This window comes from Bombina bombina, chromosome 1, assembly GCF_027579735.1.
Source record: "Bombina bombina isolate aBomBom1 chromosome 1, aBomBom1.pri, whole genome shotgun sequence".
NCBI classification, from domain to species: Eukaryota; Metazoa; Chordata; class Amphibia; order Anura; family Bombinatoridae; genus Bombina; species Bombina bombina.
In genome coordinates this window covers 1196520831-1196539038 of record NC_069499.1, presented here as the reverse complement: position 1 = coordinate 1196539038, position 18208 = coordinate 1196520831, and the positions used below count along the sequence as shown (strand labels likewise).

At 39.4% G+C, this 18208-nt stretch overlaps 1 protein-coding gene across 1 annotated transcript in view; it reads left to right on the top strand.

The window, feature by feature from the left end:
* The window catches only part of ITGA3 (integrin subunit alpha 3), a 220156-nt gene that overhangs the window by 127464 nt on the left and 74484 nt on the right, over positions 1-18208 (top strand). Inside the window, exon 16 of the mRNA XM_053700125.1 lies at positions 8683-8751. Within this exon, the coding sequence (XP_053556100.1) occupies positions 8683-8751 (69 nt within the window). The remainder of the gene's footprint in view (positions 1-8682; positions 8752-18208) is intronic.

Here is an 18208-nt window from a genome sequence, read left to right as displayed (position 1 = left end):
TATATACAGTGTCGTGCGTCCTCTTGCAGATCACTAGCATACTATATACAGTATCATGCCTCCTCTTACAGATCACCACATACTATATACAGTATCATGCCTCCTCTTACAGATCACCACATACTATATACAGTATCATGCCTCCTCTTGCAGATCACTAGCATACTATATACAGTGTCGTGCGTCCTCTTGCAGATCACTAGCATACTATATACAGTATCATGCCTCCTCTTACAGATCACTAGCATACTATATACAGTATCATGCCTCCTCTTACAGATCACTAGCATACTATATACAGTATCATGCCTCCTCTTGCAGAAGCACGAGCATACTATATACAGTACCATGCCTCCTCTTGCAGATCACTAGCATACTATATACAGTATCATGCCTCCTCTTGCAGATAACCAGCATACTATATACAGTATCATGCCCCCTCTTGCAGATCACCAGCATACTACATACAGTATCATGCCTCCTCTTGCAGATCACTAGCATACTATATACAGTATCATGCCTCCTCTTGCAGATCACTAGCATACTATATACAGTATCATGCCTCCTCTTGCAGATCACTAGCATACTATATACAGTATCATGCCTCCTCTTGCAGATCACTAGCATACTATATACAGTGTCATGCCTCCTATTGCAGATCACCAGCATACTATATACAGTATCATGCCTCCTCTTGCAGATCACTAGCATACTATATACAGTATCATGCCTCCTCTTGCAGATAACCAGCATACTATATACAGTATCATGCCCCCTCTTGCAGATCACCAGCATACTACATACAGTATCATGCCTCCTCTTGCATATCACTAGCATACTATATACAGTATCATGCCTCCTCTTGCAGATCACTAGCATACTATATACAGTATCATGCCTCCTCTTGCAGATCACTAGCATACTATATACAGTATCATGCCTCCTCTTGCAGATCACTAGCATACTATATACAGTGTCATGCCTCCTATTGCAGATCACCAGCATACTATATACAGTATCATGCCTCCTCTTGCAGATCACTAGCATACTATATAGAGTATCACGCCTCCTCTTGCAGATCACCAGCATACTATATACAGTATCATGCCCCCTCTTGCAGATCACCAGCATACTATATAGAGTATCATGCCTCCTCTTACAGATCACCACATACTATATACAATATCATGCCTCCTCTTGCAGATCACCAGCATACTATATACAATATCATGCCTCCTCTTGCAGATCACCAGCATACTATATACAGTATCATGCCTCCTCTTGCAGATCACTAGCATACTATATACAGTATCATGCCTCCTCTTGCAGATCACCAGCATACTATATACAGTATCATGCCTCCTCTTGCAGATCACCAGCATACTATATACAGTATCATGCCTCCTCTTGCAGATCACCAGCATACTATATACAGTATCATGCCTCCTCTTGCAGATCACCAGCATACTATATAGAGTGTCATGCCTCCTCTTGCAGATCACCAGCATACTATATACAGTATCATGCCCCCTCTTGCAGATCACCAGCATACTATATACAGTATCATGCCTCCTCTTGCAGATCACCAGCATACTACATACAGTATCATGCCTCCTCTTGCAGAAGCACGAGCATACTATATACAGTATCATGCCCCCTCTTGCAGATCACCAGCATACTATATACAGTATCATGCCTCCTCTTGCAGATCACCAGCATACTATATACAGTATCATGCCTCCTCTTACAGATCACCAGCATACTACATACAGTATCATGCCTCCTCTTGCAGAAGCACGAGCATACTATATACAGTACCATGCCTCCTCTTGCAGATCACTAGCATACTATATACAGTGTCATGCCTCCTCTTACAGATCACTAGCATACTATATACAGTGTCATGCCTCCTATTGCAGATCACCAGCATACTATATACAGTATCATGCCTCCTCTTGCAGATCACCAGCATACTATATACAGTATCATGCCTCCTCTTGCAGATCACTAGCATACTATATACAGTGTCATGCCTCCTCTTGCAGATCACTAGCATACTATATACAGTATCATGCCTCCTCTTGCAGATCACTAGCATACTATATACAGTGTCGTGCGTCCTCTTGCAGATCACTAGCATACTATATACAGTATCATGCCTCCTCTTGCAGATCACTAGCATACTATATACAGTATCATGCCTCCTCTTGCAGATCACTAGCATACTATATACAGTGTCATGCCTCCTATTGCAGATCACCAGCATACTATATACAGTATCATGCCTCCTCTTGCAGATCACTAGCATACTATATAGAGTATCATGCCTCCTCTTGCAGATCACCAGCATACTATATACAGTATCATGCCTCCTCTTGCAGATCACTAGCATACTATATAGAGTATCATGCCTCCTCTTGCAGATCACCAGCATACTATTTACAGTATCATGCCTCCTCTTACAGATCACTAGCATACTATATAGAGTATCATGCCTCCTCTTGCAGATCACCAGCATACTATTTACAGTATCATGCCTCCTCTTACAGATCACCAGCATACTATATAGAGTATCATGCCTCCTCTTACAGATCACTAGCATACTATATACAGTATCATGCCTCCTCTTGCAGATCACCAGCATACTATATACAGTATCATGCCTCCTCTTGCAGATCACCAGCATACTATATACAGTACCATGCCTCCTCTTGCAGATCACTAGCATACTATATACAGTATCATGCCTCCTCTTGCAGATCACCAGCATACTATTTACAGTATCATGCCCCCTCTTGCAGATCACCAGCATACTATATAGAGTATCATGCCTCCTCTTACAGATCACTAGCATACTATATACAGTATCATGCCTCCTCTTGCAGATCACCAGCATACTATATACAGTATCATGCCTCCTCTTGCAGATCACTAGCATACTATATACAGTGTCGTGCGTCCTCTTGCAGATCACTAGCATACTATATACAGTATCATGCCTCCTCTTACAGATCACCACATACTATATACAGTATCATGCCTCCTCTTACAGATCACCACATACTATATACAGTATCATGCCTCCTCTTGCAGATCACTAGCATACTATATACAGTGTCGTGCGTCCTCTTGCAGATCACTAGCATACTATATACAGTATCATGCCTCCTCTTACAGATCACTAGCATACTATATACAGTATCATGCCTCCTCTTACAGATCACTAGCATACTATATACAGTATCATGCCTCCTCTTGCAGAAGCACGAGCATACTATATACAGTACCATGCCTCCTCTTGCAGATCACTAGCATACTATATACAGTATCATGCCTCCTCTTGCAGATAACCAGCATACTATATACAGTATCATGCCCCCTCTTGCAGATCACCAGCATACTACATACAGTATCATGCCTCCTCTTGCAGATCACTAGCATACTATATACAGTATCATGCCTCCTCTTGCAGATCACTAGCATACTATATACAGTATCATGCCTCCTCTTGCAGATCACTAGCATACTATATACAGTATCATGCCTCCTCTTGCAGATCACTAGCATACTATATACAGTGTCATGCCTCCTATTGCAGATCACCAGCATACTATATACAGTATCATGCCTCCTCTTGCAGATCACTAGCATACTATATAGAGTATCATGCCTCCTCTTGCAGATCACCAGCATACTATATACAGTATCATGCCCCCTCTTGCAGATCACCAGCATACTATATAGAGTATCATGCCTCCTCTTGCAGATCACCAGCATACTATATACAGTATCATGCCTCCTCTTGCAGATCACCAGCATACTATATACAGTATCATGCCTCCTCTTGCAGAAGCACGAGCATACTATATACCGTATCATGCCTCCTCTTGCAGATCACTAGCATACTATATAGAGTATCATGCCTCCTCTTGCAGATCACCAGCATACTATATACAGTATCATGCCTCCTCTTGCAGATCACTAGCATACTATATACAGTATCATGCCTCCTCTTGCAGATCACTAGCATACTATTTACAGTATCATGCCCCCTCTTGCAGATCACCAGCATACTATATAGAGTATCATGCCTCCTCTTACAGATCACTAGCATACTATATACAGTATCATGCCTCCTCTTGCAGATCACCAGCATACTATATACAGTATCATGCCTCCTCTTACAGATCACTAGCATACTATATGCAGTATCATGCCTCCTCTTACAGATCACCAGCATACTATATACAGTATCATGCCTCCTCTTACAGATCACCACATACTATATACAATATCATGCCTCCTCTTGCAGATCACCAGCATACTATATACAGTATCATGCCTCCTCTTGCAGATCACTAGCATACTATATACAGTATCATGCCTCCTCTTGCAGATCACCAGCATACTATATACAGTATCATGCCTCCTCTTGCAGATCACTAGCATACTATATACAGTATCATGCCTCCTCTTACAGATCACTAGCATACTATATACAGTACCATGCCTCCTCTTGCAGATCACCAGCATACTATATACAGTACCATGCCTCCTCTTGCAGATCACTAGCATACTATATACAATATCATGCCTCCTCTTGCAGATCACCAGCATACTATATACAGTACCATGCCTCCTCTTGCAGATCACCAGCATACTATATACAGTATCATGCCTCCTCTTGCAGATCACCAGCATACTATATACAGTACCATGCCTCCTCTTGCAGATCACTAGCATACTATATACAGTATCATGCCTCCTCTTGCAGATCACCAGCATACTATTTACACTATCATGCCCCCTCTTGCAGATCACCAGCATACTATATAGAATATCATGCCTCCTCTTACAGATCACTAGCATACTATATACAGTATCATGCCTCCTCTTGCAGATCACCAGCATACTATATACAGTATCATGCCTCCTCTTACAGATCACTAGCATACTATATACAGTATCATGCCTCCTCTTGCAGATAACCAGCATACTATATACAGTATCATGCCTCCTCTTGCAGATCACTAGCATACTATATACAGTATCATGCCTCCTCTTGCAGATAACCAGCATACTATATACAGTATCATGCCTCCTCTTGCAGATCACTAGCATACTATATACAGTATCATGCCTCCTCTTGCAGATAACCAGCATACTATATACAGTATCATGCCTCCTCTTGCAGATCACCAGCATACTATATACAGTACCATGCCTCCTCTTGCAGATCACTAGCATACTATATACAGTATCATGCCTCCTCTTGCAGATCACCACCATACTATTTACGGTATCATGCCCCCTCTTGCAGATCACCAGCATACTATATAGAGTATCATGCCTCCTCCTACAGATCACTAGCATACTATATACAGTATCATGCCTCCTCTTGCAGATCACCAGCATACTATATACAGTATCATGCCTCCTCTTACAGATCACTAGCATACTATATACAGTATCATGCCTCCTCTTGCAGATAACCAGCATACTATATACAGTATCATGCCTCCTCTTGCAGATCACTAGCATACTATATACAGTATCATGCCTCCTCTTGCAGATAACCAGCATACTATATACAGTATCATGCCTCCTCTTGCAGATCACTAGCATACTATATACAGTATCATGCCTCCTCTTGCAGATCACTAGCATACTATATACAGTGTCATGCCTCCTCTTACAGATCACTAGCATACTATATACAATATCATGCCTCCTCTTGCAGATCACCAGCATACTATATACAGTATCATGCCCCCTCTTGCAGATCACTAGCATACTATATAGAGTATCATGCCTCCTCTTGCAGATCACCAGCATACTATATACAGTATCATGCCTCCTCTTGCAGAAGCACGAGCATACTATATACAGTATCATGCCTCCTCTTGCAGATCACTAGCATACTATATACAGTGTCATGCCTCCTCTTACAGATCACTAGCATACTATATACAATATCATGCCTCCTCTTGCAGATCACCAGCATACTATATACAGTATCATGCCTCCTCTTGCAGATCACTAGCATACTATATACAGTATCATGCCTCCTCTTGCAGATCACTAGCATACTATATACAGTATCATGCCTCCTCTTGCAGATCACTAGCATACTATATACAGTATCATGCCTCCTCTTGCAGATAACCAGCATACTATATACAGTATCATGCCTCCTCTTGCAGATCACCAGCATACTATATACAGTACCATGCCTCCTCTTGCAGATCACTAGCATACTATATACAGTATCATGCCTCCTCTTGCAGATCACCAGCATACTATTTACAGTATCATGCCCCCTCTTGCAGATCACCAGCATACTATATAGAGTATCATGCCTCCTCTTACAGATCACTAGCATACTATATACAGTATCATGCCTCCTCTTGCAGATCACCAGCATACTATATACAGTATCATGCCTCCTCTTACAGATCACTAGCATACTATATACAGTATCATGCCTCCTCTTGCAGATAACCAGCATACTATATACAGTATCATGCCTCCTCTTGCAGATCACTAGCATACTATATACAGTATCATGCCTCCTCTTGCAGATAACCAGCATACTATATACAGTATCATGCCTCCTCTTGCAGATCACTAGCATACTATATACAGTATCATGCCTCCTCTTGCAGATCACTAGCATACTATATACAGTGTCATGCCTCCTCTTACAGATCACTAGCATACTATATACAATATCATGCCTCCTCTTGCAGATCACCAGCATACTATATACAGTATCATGCCTCCTCTTGCAGAAGCACGAGCATACTATATACAGTATCATGCCTCCTCTTGCAGATCACCAGCATACTATATACAGTATCATGCCTCCTCTTGCAGATCACCAGCATACTATATACAGTATCATGCCTCCTCTTACAGATCACTAGCATACTATATACAGTATCATGCCTCCTCTTGCAGAAGCACGAGCATACTATATACAGTATCATGCCTCCTCTTGCAGATCACCAGCATACTATATACAGTATCATGCCTCCTCTTGCAGAAGCACGAGCATACTATATACAGTATCATGCCTCCTCTTGCAGATCACCAGCATACTATATACAATATCATGCCTCCTCTTGCAGATCACCAGCATACTAAATACAGTATCATGCCTCCTCTTACAGATCACTAGCATACTATATACAGTATCATGCCTCCTCTTGCAGAAGCACGAGCATACTATATACAGTACCATGCCTCCTCTTGCAGATCACTAGCATACTATATACAGTATCATGCCTCCTCTTGCAGATAACCAGCATACTATATACAGTACCATGCCTCCTCTTGCAGATCACTAGCATACTATATACAGTGTCATGCCTCCTCTTACAGATCACTAGCATACTATATACAGTACCATGCCTCCTCTTGCAGATCACTAGCATACTATATACAGTATCATGCCTCCTCTTACAGATCACTAGCATACTATATAGAGTATCATGCCTCCTCTTACAGATCACCAGCATACTATATACAGTATCATGCCTCCTCTTACAGATCACTACCATACTATATAGAGTATCATGCCTCCTCTTACAGATCACTAGCATACTATATAGAGTATCATGCCTCCTCTTACAGATCACTAGCATACTATATAGAGTATCATGCCTCCTCTTACAGATCACTAGCATACTATATAGAGTATCATGCCTCCTCTTACAGATCACTAGCATACTATATAGAGTATCATGCCTCCTCTTGCAGATAACCAGCATACTACACATTAATATCACTATATGAGGCTCACAGGGTATAAATATCACAATGTTTGTGTCTAAACATTTTACAAACGTTACATGAACATTAGAGACAATTCAATACCTTAGCATGATACAATTGTAGCGTCTCACGTCACCATTCCCAAAGACAGGTATAAAGCTCTAACGGGGTTTCCCTACTGATATACCCGCTCTGGACTATACATCATTCTGCCGCTATCACCTGACTGTGGGAGTGGAAGAGGTATGTCTAAAGGGTTGCTGATGGTTCGTAGTAATAACGTGGGCAGTAGCATGCTGCCTGCATTGACCATTGAACAAGCAGCAGCCCCCTGCTCAAGTGAAGCCAATCAGCTGTCAATCACCCCCATCAGACTTGTTCAGGGTGACTTTAATCCACCAGCTAAGAGCTGGCATACAGGTTGGGAAGCAGTGGTCTGATGACCGCTACTTCTTAACTATCGGCTGCAGGCTTGCTCCAAAGCTGCATAAATGGAGTCCTTTGTTTAAACATTTTAACCAGCAACTTCCAATACCTGATTGATCATTACACAAGACCAATATAGTTATTAATAACACTTGACATGTTATCTTGGCCTGTGTGTCTAACATTGGCATAACAATAAAATACTGTAACAAATTAGAGCATTTTATTATTGCATGTACACGTCCCTTTAACAATTAAACCTCACCTTTCACTTTCCTTCACACTTCCCTTTCACCTCTATAGCATCACTAGTGCACTCCTCTCTCTTATGATGAAGAGCATCACATTTTTTTCCCCTTGCTTAGCGTCACCCATCACTCATTACCTGTCTCTTCAGAATAACTCCTCCTCTCTCACTGCTTTGTCATCCCTGTAAAATATGTCACATTATTACTCGTTCCATTTTCTTTCCATTTTCAGCCTGGGGTCTGTACTTTGGAAGAACCAATTCTGTGTGATTTGGGCAACCCGTTTAAGAAGAATCAGAAGGTGAATAATTGACAACATTAATACCAAGTAAACATGTTTTTGCTTTGTCCCTTCGGTCTCCATAAATTCTTTAACCTATTAAGGGCTAGTTTACAAGTGAAGCACTATTTTAACCGGCGCACGTTAAATAACCAGCCATTTCTAGTGGCTGGTTAATGCTACCACGAGCTCGCAGTACCACTTTGCGCTTTAATTCATTAACCAGAGGTCAGACCCCTGGTTAATGAAATAAATGTCCCTCAATTCCCCCCAAAATAATGTGTACTGTTCATTTTTTTAAATAAAAAGTATGAGCATCTTTATTTATTTTTTTAAATATTTGCACAAAGCAGTTATAAGGGGTTAAAGTGAGGGGATGTGAGCTGTTAGAAAAAACAGTGGCTTTACATTGCGGTCTATGGGGAATGTGTTTAAAATGTAAATATATATGTATATGCTTATATACAGGGCTTGAATTTTGAATTTCCAGAGGTCCCAGACGACTTAGAAATTTGGCTTTTTTCCTATCTTTAACATTGAGTGGACTACTAACTTTTTCCCTCTATACTAGTAGCTTTTAACCCCTGACTAGTAAACCATATTGATATTTTCTTTCCAATGGCATGGAGAGTCTACAATTTCATTTGTTACTGTTGGGAATTCAGCTCCTGGCCACCAGGAGGAGGCAAGACACCCCAGCAAAACTTAAGTATCCCTCCCACTTCCCATAATCCCCAGTCATTCTTTGCCTTCCTGACACAGAGGAGTGTTAAAGGGACAGTCAAGGCCCAAAAAAACTTTTATTTTTCAAATAGGGCATGTCATTTTAAACAACTTTCCAATTTACTTTTATCAACAATTTTGCTTTGTTCTCTTGGTATTCTAGTTGAGAGCAAACCTAGAAAGGCTCATATGATAATTTCTAAGCCATTGAAGGCCGCCTCTAATCACATGCTTTTGTATTTGCTTTTCACAGCAGGGGAGAGTAGTTCAGGTAAACCATATAGATAGCATTGTGATCACGCCCGTGAGTTGTGGCAGACACTGCACTAATTGGCTAAACTGCAAGTCAATAGATAATAACTAAAAGTCATGTGATTAGGGGCGGTCAGAAGATGCTTAGATACAAGATAGTCACAGCAGTAAAAAGTGTATTAATATAACAGTGTTGGTTATGCAAAACTGGGGAATGGGTAATAAAGGGATTATCTATCTTTTAAAACAACAAAAATTCTGGTGTTGACTGTCCCTTTAAGATAGTGCTTTGAAAAAATATTGAACTAAGTCCTTTAATGGGTAGTTTCCCTTTCAAGACATGACTGGGGTAATGCTGTGTCCATGTAATCCTCTTGAGTAAGAGTATTGGTAGCTGTTAGCTGCTGGAGGTCGCAGAGTAGTCTCTGTTATCCCTCCAGCAATCTATGCTAACCCCCACCCGGCAGACAGGGTTAGTTACTCTGCTTTCCTTTCATCTCAGGTCCCTGCCAGAAGTCTGAATAAAGCTGACAGACCTGAAAATACTGTGTCTGCTCCACAGTAGAAGACCCTGGAAGGTAGGTCCTTTTTCTTATATATTTTCCTAGAGAAGAAGAAGTCATGGAAAAAGGGTTGGGATGTTCAGGGACCTAGTGGGACCTGCTATCCCTTATAAGGTTTTTTTTTTATTACATATTTATTTTATATATCGCATGTTTGGGATATTTTGCTGCTTGAGCAGTTACCTGACATGATTTTTTTTTTTGCTGCCTCAAATTGCCATATGACAGTTCAAAAGTACAGATATAGACAGGTTGTATGGTGTGTGAGGACTGTATATTTAGGGGCCGACGGTGGTGTTTGCCGCACTCTCTCTTTCTGTGTCTCCCAACTGATAGATGACAGAACGTAACAGAGAAGGTATGCATGACTGCTTTAAATGCTGTACACCTTTTAATCCCTGTCTGTCCGGTTTTAGCACTGTAGAGCAGTGTTCACACAGATGTTTTGAACTTTTATTTGTGGTTTTATGGGGCATCTATGTACTGGCTTAATCTAGGAGAATGTGATTTCCACAGTGTGGTTGTGGCGCAATCAGTTTGCGCGCTTCTAATAGACCTTTACACGCTGGAGATCAGGTTGGGGCTTTTAATTATGAGATTATAGGATCATTATTATACCTCATATTTTCTGGTTGTCAGGCAGTACATACATTTTGTTGACCTTGAAGGGACATTATACGCTCATTTTTTCTTTGCATAAATGTTTTGTAGATGATCTATTTATATAGCCCATAAAGTTTTTTTGTTTTTTTAAATGTATAGTTTTGCTTACTTTTAAATAATATTGCTCTGATTTTCAGACTCCTAACCAAGCCCCTAAGATTTATGAGAATACCATCAGCTACCTTCTCCAGCTTGCTCCTGTTTGTGTAAAGGGTCTTTTCATATGCAAAAAAAGGGAAAGGGGGGAGTGCCTTATTTCCCACTTGCAGTGGGCTTTCCAGCTACCTTTTCAACAGAGCTAAACTGGGAGCTTCTAAGTAAGTTTTTAAACAGTTTTATACTGAATTTTTATATCAGTATTTGTGCATTGTATTCTTTATAGTAGTGTCTATTACATGCAGTTATATGAAAACGGATTACCGTTGCCAGATTTTTAATATTTTATCTGAAGGGATCACACTGTTATCTGACTATGGAAATTGCAGCGCCTTTTATGTAACCATTGAACACTAAGGGTTATTTATTTATTTATCCCTCAGTCTGGTGCTTGCTCTTTGACTTAGAAAACAGATTTCTTATGCATTCTTCAGCGAGCAGTAAGCTGCATGTCATGGATATGGCTGCCAGTTGGCGGTGCGCACTTAAAGGGACAGTCAAGTCCAAAAAAAACTTTCATGTTTCAAATAGGGCATGTCATTTTAAACAACTTTCCAATTTACTTTTATCACCAAATTTTCTTTGTTCTCTTGGTATTCGTAGCTGAAAGCTAAACCTAGGAGGTTCATATGCTAATTTCTTGGACCATGAAGGCCGCCTCTAATCTAAATGTATTTTGATAGTTTTTCACCACTAGAGGGCATTAGTTCACGTGTTTCATATAGATAACATTGAGTTCATGCACGTGAATTTACCATGGAGACAGCTCTGATTGGCTAAAATGCAAGTCTGTCAAAAGAACTGAAATAAGGGGGCAGTCTACTGAGGCTTGGATACAAGGTTATTATAGAGGTAAAACATATATTAATATAACTGTGTTGGTTATGCAAACGGGGGAATTGGTAATTAAGGGATTATCTATCTTTTAAAACAACTAAAATTCTGGTGTTGACTGTCCCTTTAAAGTCAGCGCTTCCCGCTATGGGCAGTGTTTCTGGCGCCATTGTTTTTTCTATCACCATGAAGGGGATATTGAAACTTTTTAAACGGTGATTGTATTTAAGCCTTGATACTTAGTCATCTGTTAGAGAGTTTGTATTCTGATAGCCTTTATAGGAGAGCGGCCTCATTTCTCCCTGTGCTGTATTTTACATCCGGCATCAGTGGGGTTTTCTGCCATGAGACGGATCCAGCGCTCTTTGTTTAAACATAAGTTTATTCCTCTATGCATGTTGGGCTTGTTTTTGCCTGTCATTTAGGGGTATGTTGCTATGGGGGTTGGGATTTTTCTCTCCCTTACAGGGCATTTCATGCTGTGTATTAAGTAATGCAACTTTCTATGTTATCAGATATATTTTTTATTCATGATTAAGATCTTCTGTTTTCAGAATTTATTTGAACAGTATTTATATATATTTGATGCCATCTGGTGGCAGTTTATTATATTACATTTAGTTATCTGGCCCTTTTTTTATTTACAACATTGTAAATCTGCCCTGTGTATCCTACAGGCCAGATTATTTTCTTTACATATTCTCTGAGAGATATAATCTTCATAGGATGTTCAATCTTATGTCCTATTATGCTTAATACTATTTAAGTACTTTCAAATAAGGAGACTTAGTAAATCTGACCCTATTAAGGTGATCTCTGCTTATGTCTGTAACATCATAGATTGTCCTATGTATCAAATACATATTTCCTAATGATCTTAGTACTCTAATATGTTTATTTTTCGTTTTTCATATTATGTAGATGGTCTTCATTTTATATTCTCTCTCATAAGCAGGGATTGTCAAAGTGTCCGTACACAGACACTGGTGTCCGTGACTGGCCCTTACAGTGTCCGCCGCTGGTTTTGCGGCAGGGAGGGACATGGGAGGAGTAGGACAGATGATTGCTGGTCCTGACTCCTTGACGCATGTGCACCACGTTTTGCAGGGTTGGACCGTGCCTGCGTGATAATGCTGCTCAGCAGCGGGAAAAGACTTCCAGCTAGATTATGAGTTGTGTGTTCGTCTTTTAACGCTGAAAATATGGTCATTTCAGTGTTAAAACAGCAACGCAGCCATTACAAGTCTTGTCAGTATAGCCTGTAACGCAACATTAGTCCTGCACTTGTAAAAATTATGTTTTTTCATGGGATTCCCATAGCACTGCCATTACGAGTTTTGCGGTGAGGCTAAAAAACCTGCATTACAGTCTAAACCGACAATATCCGTTCCGCAATCTAAAAACAGTAGTTATGAGTTTTACGCTACAAATCTGTAACATAAAACTCATAACTAAAATGCTACAAAGTACCCTAAACACCCATAAACTACGTAATAACCCCTAACCCGAGGCCCTCCCGCATCGCAAACACTATTTTTACGTTATTAACCCCTAATCTGTCGCTTGCGATATCGCCACCACTAATAAAATGTATTAACCCCATTCCGTTGCTTCCAGACATCGTCGCCACTATAATAAACTTATTACCCCCTAAACCGCCGCCCTCCCACATCGCAAACACTATTTAAATATTATTAACCCCTAATCTGCCATCCGTCCACATTGCCCCCACTATACTAAAGTTATTAAGCCCTACACTGCCGCCACTATAATAAACCTATTAACCTCTAAACCGAAAGCCCCCCACATCGCAATAAACTAATTTAAACTATTAACCCCTAAACCTAACGCCCCAAAAAACTTTATATTAAAATTACAATTTCCCTAGCTTAAATTAAATTAAAACTTACCTGTCAAATTAAAAAAACTAAGTTGAAACTAACAATTAAACTAATATAACTATTAAACTAAAATTAAACTACCAATTAAATTAAACTACACATTTAAAAAATCCTAACACTACTCTAAAAATTACAAAGTATCTAATTCCAAAAAAAAATAAAAAAAATACTAAATTATAAAAAATAACAAACACTAAATTATGTAAAATAACAAACAAAATTATAAAAAATAAAATAGAATAACACCTAATCTAATAGCCCTATCAAAATATAAAAGCAAGCCTAAAATAAAAAAAAACCCAGAGCCTACAATAAACTACCAATAGCCCTTAAAAGGGCTTTTTGTGGGGCATTGTCCCAAAGATATCAGCTGTTTTACCTGTAAAAAAAAAAATACAACCCCCCAACAGTAAAACCCACCACCCTACCAACCCCCCAAAATAAAAAAACCTAAGCTACTCATTGCTCTGAAAAAGGGAATTTAGATGGGCATTGCCCTTAAAAGGGCATTTAGCTCTTTAACATGCCTAAACCCAAATCTAAAATAAAAACCCTTAAAAAACCCTTAAAAAACCTAATCCCTGAAGATCCACTTACAGTTTTTGAAGTCCCGCTTGAACGATCTTCATCCCGGCGGAGAAGTCCTCATCCAGGTGGTGAGAAGTCTTCATCCTGACAGCCTCTTCAATTATCATCCCGGCGGCGAAGTCCTCATCCAGGCGGCGAGAAGTCTTCATCCAGACGGCCTCTTCAATCTTTATCCAGGCGGCATCTTCTATCTTGATCCCGGCGACCCGGAGCGGGGCCATACTGAAGACATCTGGCGCGGAGCATCCTCTTCATACGGTCGCCGCTGTTCACTGACTGAATCTTCAATGCAAGGTACGCAATTAAAGATGGCGTCCCTTGCATTCCTATTGGCTGAAAATTTTGAATCAGCCAATAGGAATTAGAGCTGCTAGAAATCATATTGGCTGTTCAAATCAGCCAATAGGATTTAAGCAGCTCTCATTCTATTTATTTTTTTTGTTGTTGTGATTTTAGTGTTTTTTTATTTTTTGTAATTTTAGGTTTTAGTGTAAGGTAGCTTAGGTTTTATTTTTATTTCACAGGTAAGTTTGTATTTATTTTAACTAGGTAGTTAGTAAATAGTTAATAACTATTTACTAACTAGTCTACCTAGGGACACAGCTTAACTGTTTGACGGAAGAAAGCTCCTAACTATAGGCTGCAGTATAGACATGGAGTACCTGGAGTGACATACAGTCTGAGTGACACTAAAGAATTCCTTAGGCTCCTGACTCCCTATATTATTTAGCCGGACAGCGTAGATGTTCCCTAATTTAGTATTCTATATGCCTACAATAGTTACGTACAGAGCTGGCACCGCTCAGGAGTGGGCAAACTGAGAACTCTGGTTTGGACTGAGGCCCTATTCTGTAAGGGTCTGACAAATTAATCTTTATTCAGAAAAAAAGCAAAATTTGTGCTTCCTGATTTAACAGGTGACCATGTTTTCCATTTACATGACGTTTCTAGTAGGGTTGCAAGTTGAACTGTTAAGTTTATAATATGAACATTTCATTTGGGACTTGCTTAACATATTGTATACTTCTATATGTGTGCTGTATAATACCTAAAAACATTAAAGGGTCACAGAACCCAATCTTTTTTCTTTTGTGATTCAGATAGAGCATGCAATTTTAAGGAACTTTCTAATTTACTCATATTATCAAATTTTCTTCATTTTCTTGGTATCTTTATTTAAAAAGCAAGACTGTAAGTTTAGATGCCGGCCCATTTTTGGTGAACAACCTGGATTGTTCTTGTTGATTGGTGGATAAATTCACCCACCAATAAACAAGTGCTGTCCAGCGTTCCAACCAAGACAATAGCTTAGATGCCTTCTTTTTCAAATAAAGATAACAATAGAACAAAGAAAAAATGATAATAGGAGTAAATTAGAAAGTTGCTTAAAATTGCATGCTGTAGCTGAATCACTAAAGAAAAAAATGTGGGTTCAGTGTCCCTTTAAGGATGTTTTATCTTGGGGAGTGTATAGACATTGTGCATTGCAGGGTCTGTTTGTTAAATTATTGTTGGGCCTGTGGTTAGTGGATGAGACCATAGGTCCAATTAGGCTTTGACATGCTTCTAAATTATTCATGTCTCTAATGTGAAATTAGTTAGAAGTAGACTTCTAGGTTTGTTTGTTTTTATCTGTGCCTTAATAGGAGTTTTCCTAGGGTATCATTTATGTGTAGATAAATGTCTGAGCACTTTACAGAGGGTGCCTGGTGTTATGATAGTGGACTTGCACAGTTGCACTGCATCGCATATAGGTTAGCAGTTTGTCTTGCTTGGAACTTTCCTACTTAGCCCCTTGCTGCCGGCAGCTCCCTCCCCTTCTCCTCATGTTTTCAGGGTTGTTTAAATCAATTCCCTTTTCTGACCCTGGTATACTCTTCAAATTACAGAGACAGATGAGGTAGCTCTGCTCAGCCCTACCCTGTTCCTCTAGTTGCACAGTACAAAGACAGCTCAGACACCTGGTCCCATACAGCTAGGATTAGGGACCTTGACAGCTTTCTGTGAGGACTAACTCTTTAAAATAAAAGGAGAAGGGAAAACAGGGATGATGATGATACAATGACATATGTTGATATATAGCAATATTCTCCAGAATGCAAAAAAAAAAAAAAAAGCCTCACTTTAAAGTTAAACTGAAGGTGCTGGCTTATTCAACAAAACTTTCCTAACTCTGATCTAGATTCTAGATCAGTTAGTAAAGTTATTGAGTTTAAATGGACATGAAACCCAAAAAATGTCTTTCATTATTCAGATAGAGAATACAATTTTAAACAACATTCCAGTTTACTGCTATTATTACATTTGCTTCATTCTTTAGATATCCTTTGTTGAAGAAATAGCAATGCACATGGGTGAGGGAAACTATGTGCAGCTACTGAGCCTATCTAGATATGCTTTTCAACAAAGGATATCAAGAGAATGAAGCAAATTAGCTCAAATAAGTACATAGGAAAGTTGTTTAAAATTACATGCTCTTTCTAAATCATGAAAGAAAACATTTGGGTTTCATGTCCCTTTAACTTTAAAGTGAAGCTTTTTTTTTTGCATTCTGGAGAATGTGGCTACATATTAACATATGTTGAAAAATGTTTAAGCTGTAGTTCCAGGAAATTAACAAACCTTGATTTAATACTTTGTTTTTTCTTTCATACCTTGGTGTCCTTCACCACAGCCTTGGTCCGTGCCTATCCCTGCTCATAAGGAGATCATTCCTTCTTTTGTCTGTCACATTGTGTCTTGTCCTATGCACCACATATATTATTAGTGTTCTTAGGCCCCTTAGATGCTCCAAGTATACGTATATGGACAATATCTTTCTCTGTCTCATATGGAGGAGATTTTGGATGATGTATAGTATACTTGTTCTTCTTAGTGATCTTTGGACACTAACACATTTATTCCATACAAATCATGTTTATTGACACTATAATTTAATCTTTCTCATGTTGAGGAGATTTTCTACTTATGCCTGTGGCATTATGTAGGGTTTTTAAATACATTATCTTTTTATTGATCTTTGGATTAAGATATATTCTCTTATGTTAGAAATATTCTGCCCAGGTCTGTGGTATTATGTTTTTTGTCAAATCATATATTTATTAATTATTTTGAGACCTTAATATGTTTAGTTTAGTCTTTTATATTTGATGTATAGGGATACATTATATAAGGCTAACTTGTGGCTCAGTGGTAGCACACTGCAATTTAAGCCAGCAGTCCTGGGTTCAATACCCATGTAGACGTTGACAGTTTACTATATCCATAGGTTGTCCTTGAGCTTACTTTTAAAACTTGGGTACTCTTAGTACAGGGTTTTTCCTGTTTTCAGGGTTTTCACTGACATTAGATGTCACTTTAAACTTTTTGCCAGTTCTGCTATACCTATTTAGGTCTATGTGGCCTTTGACTCTTTTGCGAATGTGTTCTCCGTCACAGGAGAAGATCCAATCTTCTCTTGACTTGTCTCCCTTCTATCCTCCGCACACCCTTCAGTGGCACAATGCTTGAGGGTATCTGGTCATATGAGTACCTGCATGGACATTATCCGGTTGCCTTTCCATTTGAGGTCTCTCAACCATGTATGTTCTGTCCATGGAAGGGCGTTTATCAGACAACCTTTCATGACTTTTGAGGCCATCATGGGAGATGGGGTTTATGATTCTAGCCTCTTAGGCTGGGGATCTATTTGGGGATCCTAAATAGCTCTGGTATTCTTTCCAAAAAACTCTGTGAAACATCTCTCGAATAGCGGAGCTTGATCTAAGATCTGCTCGTTTTCCCAGTCTCCAATTCATT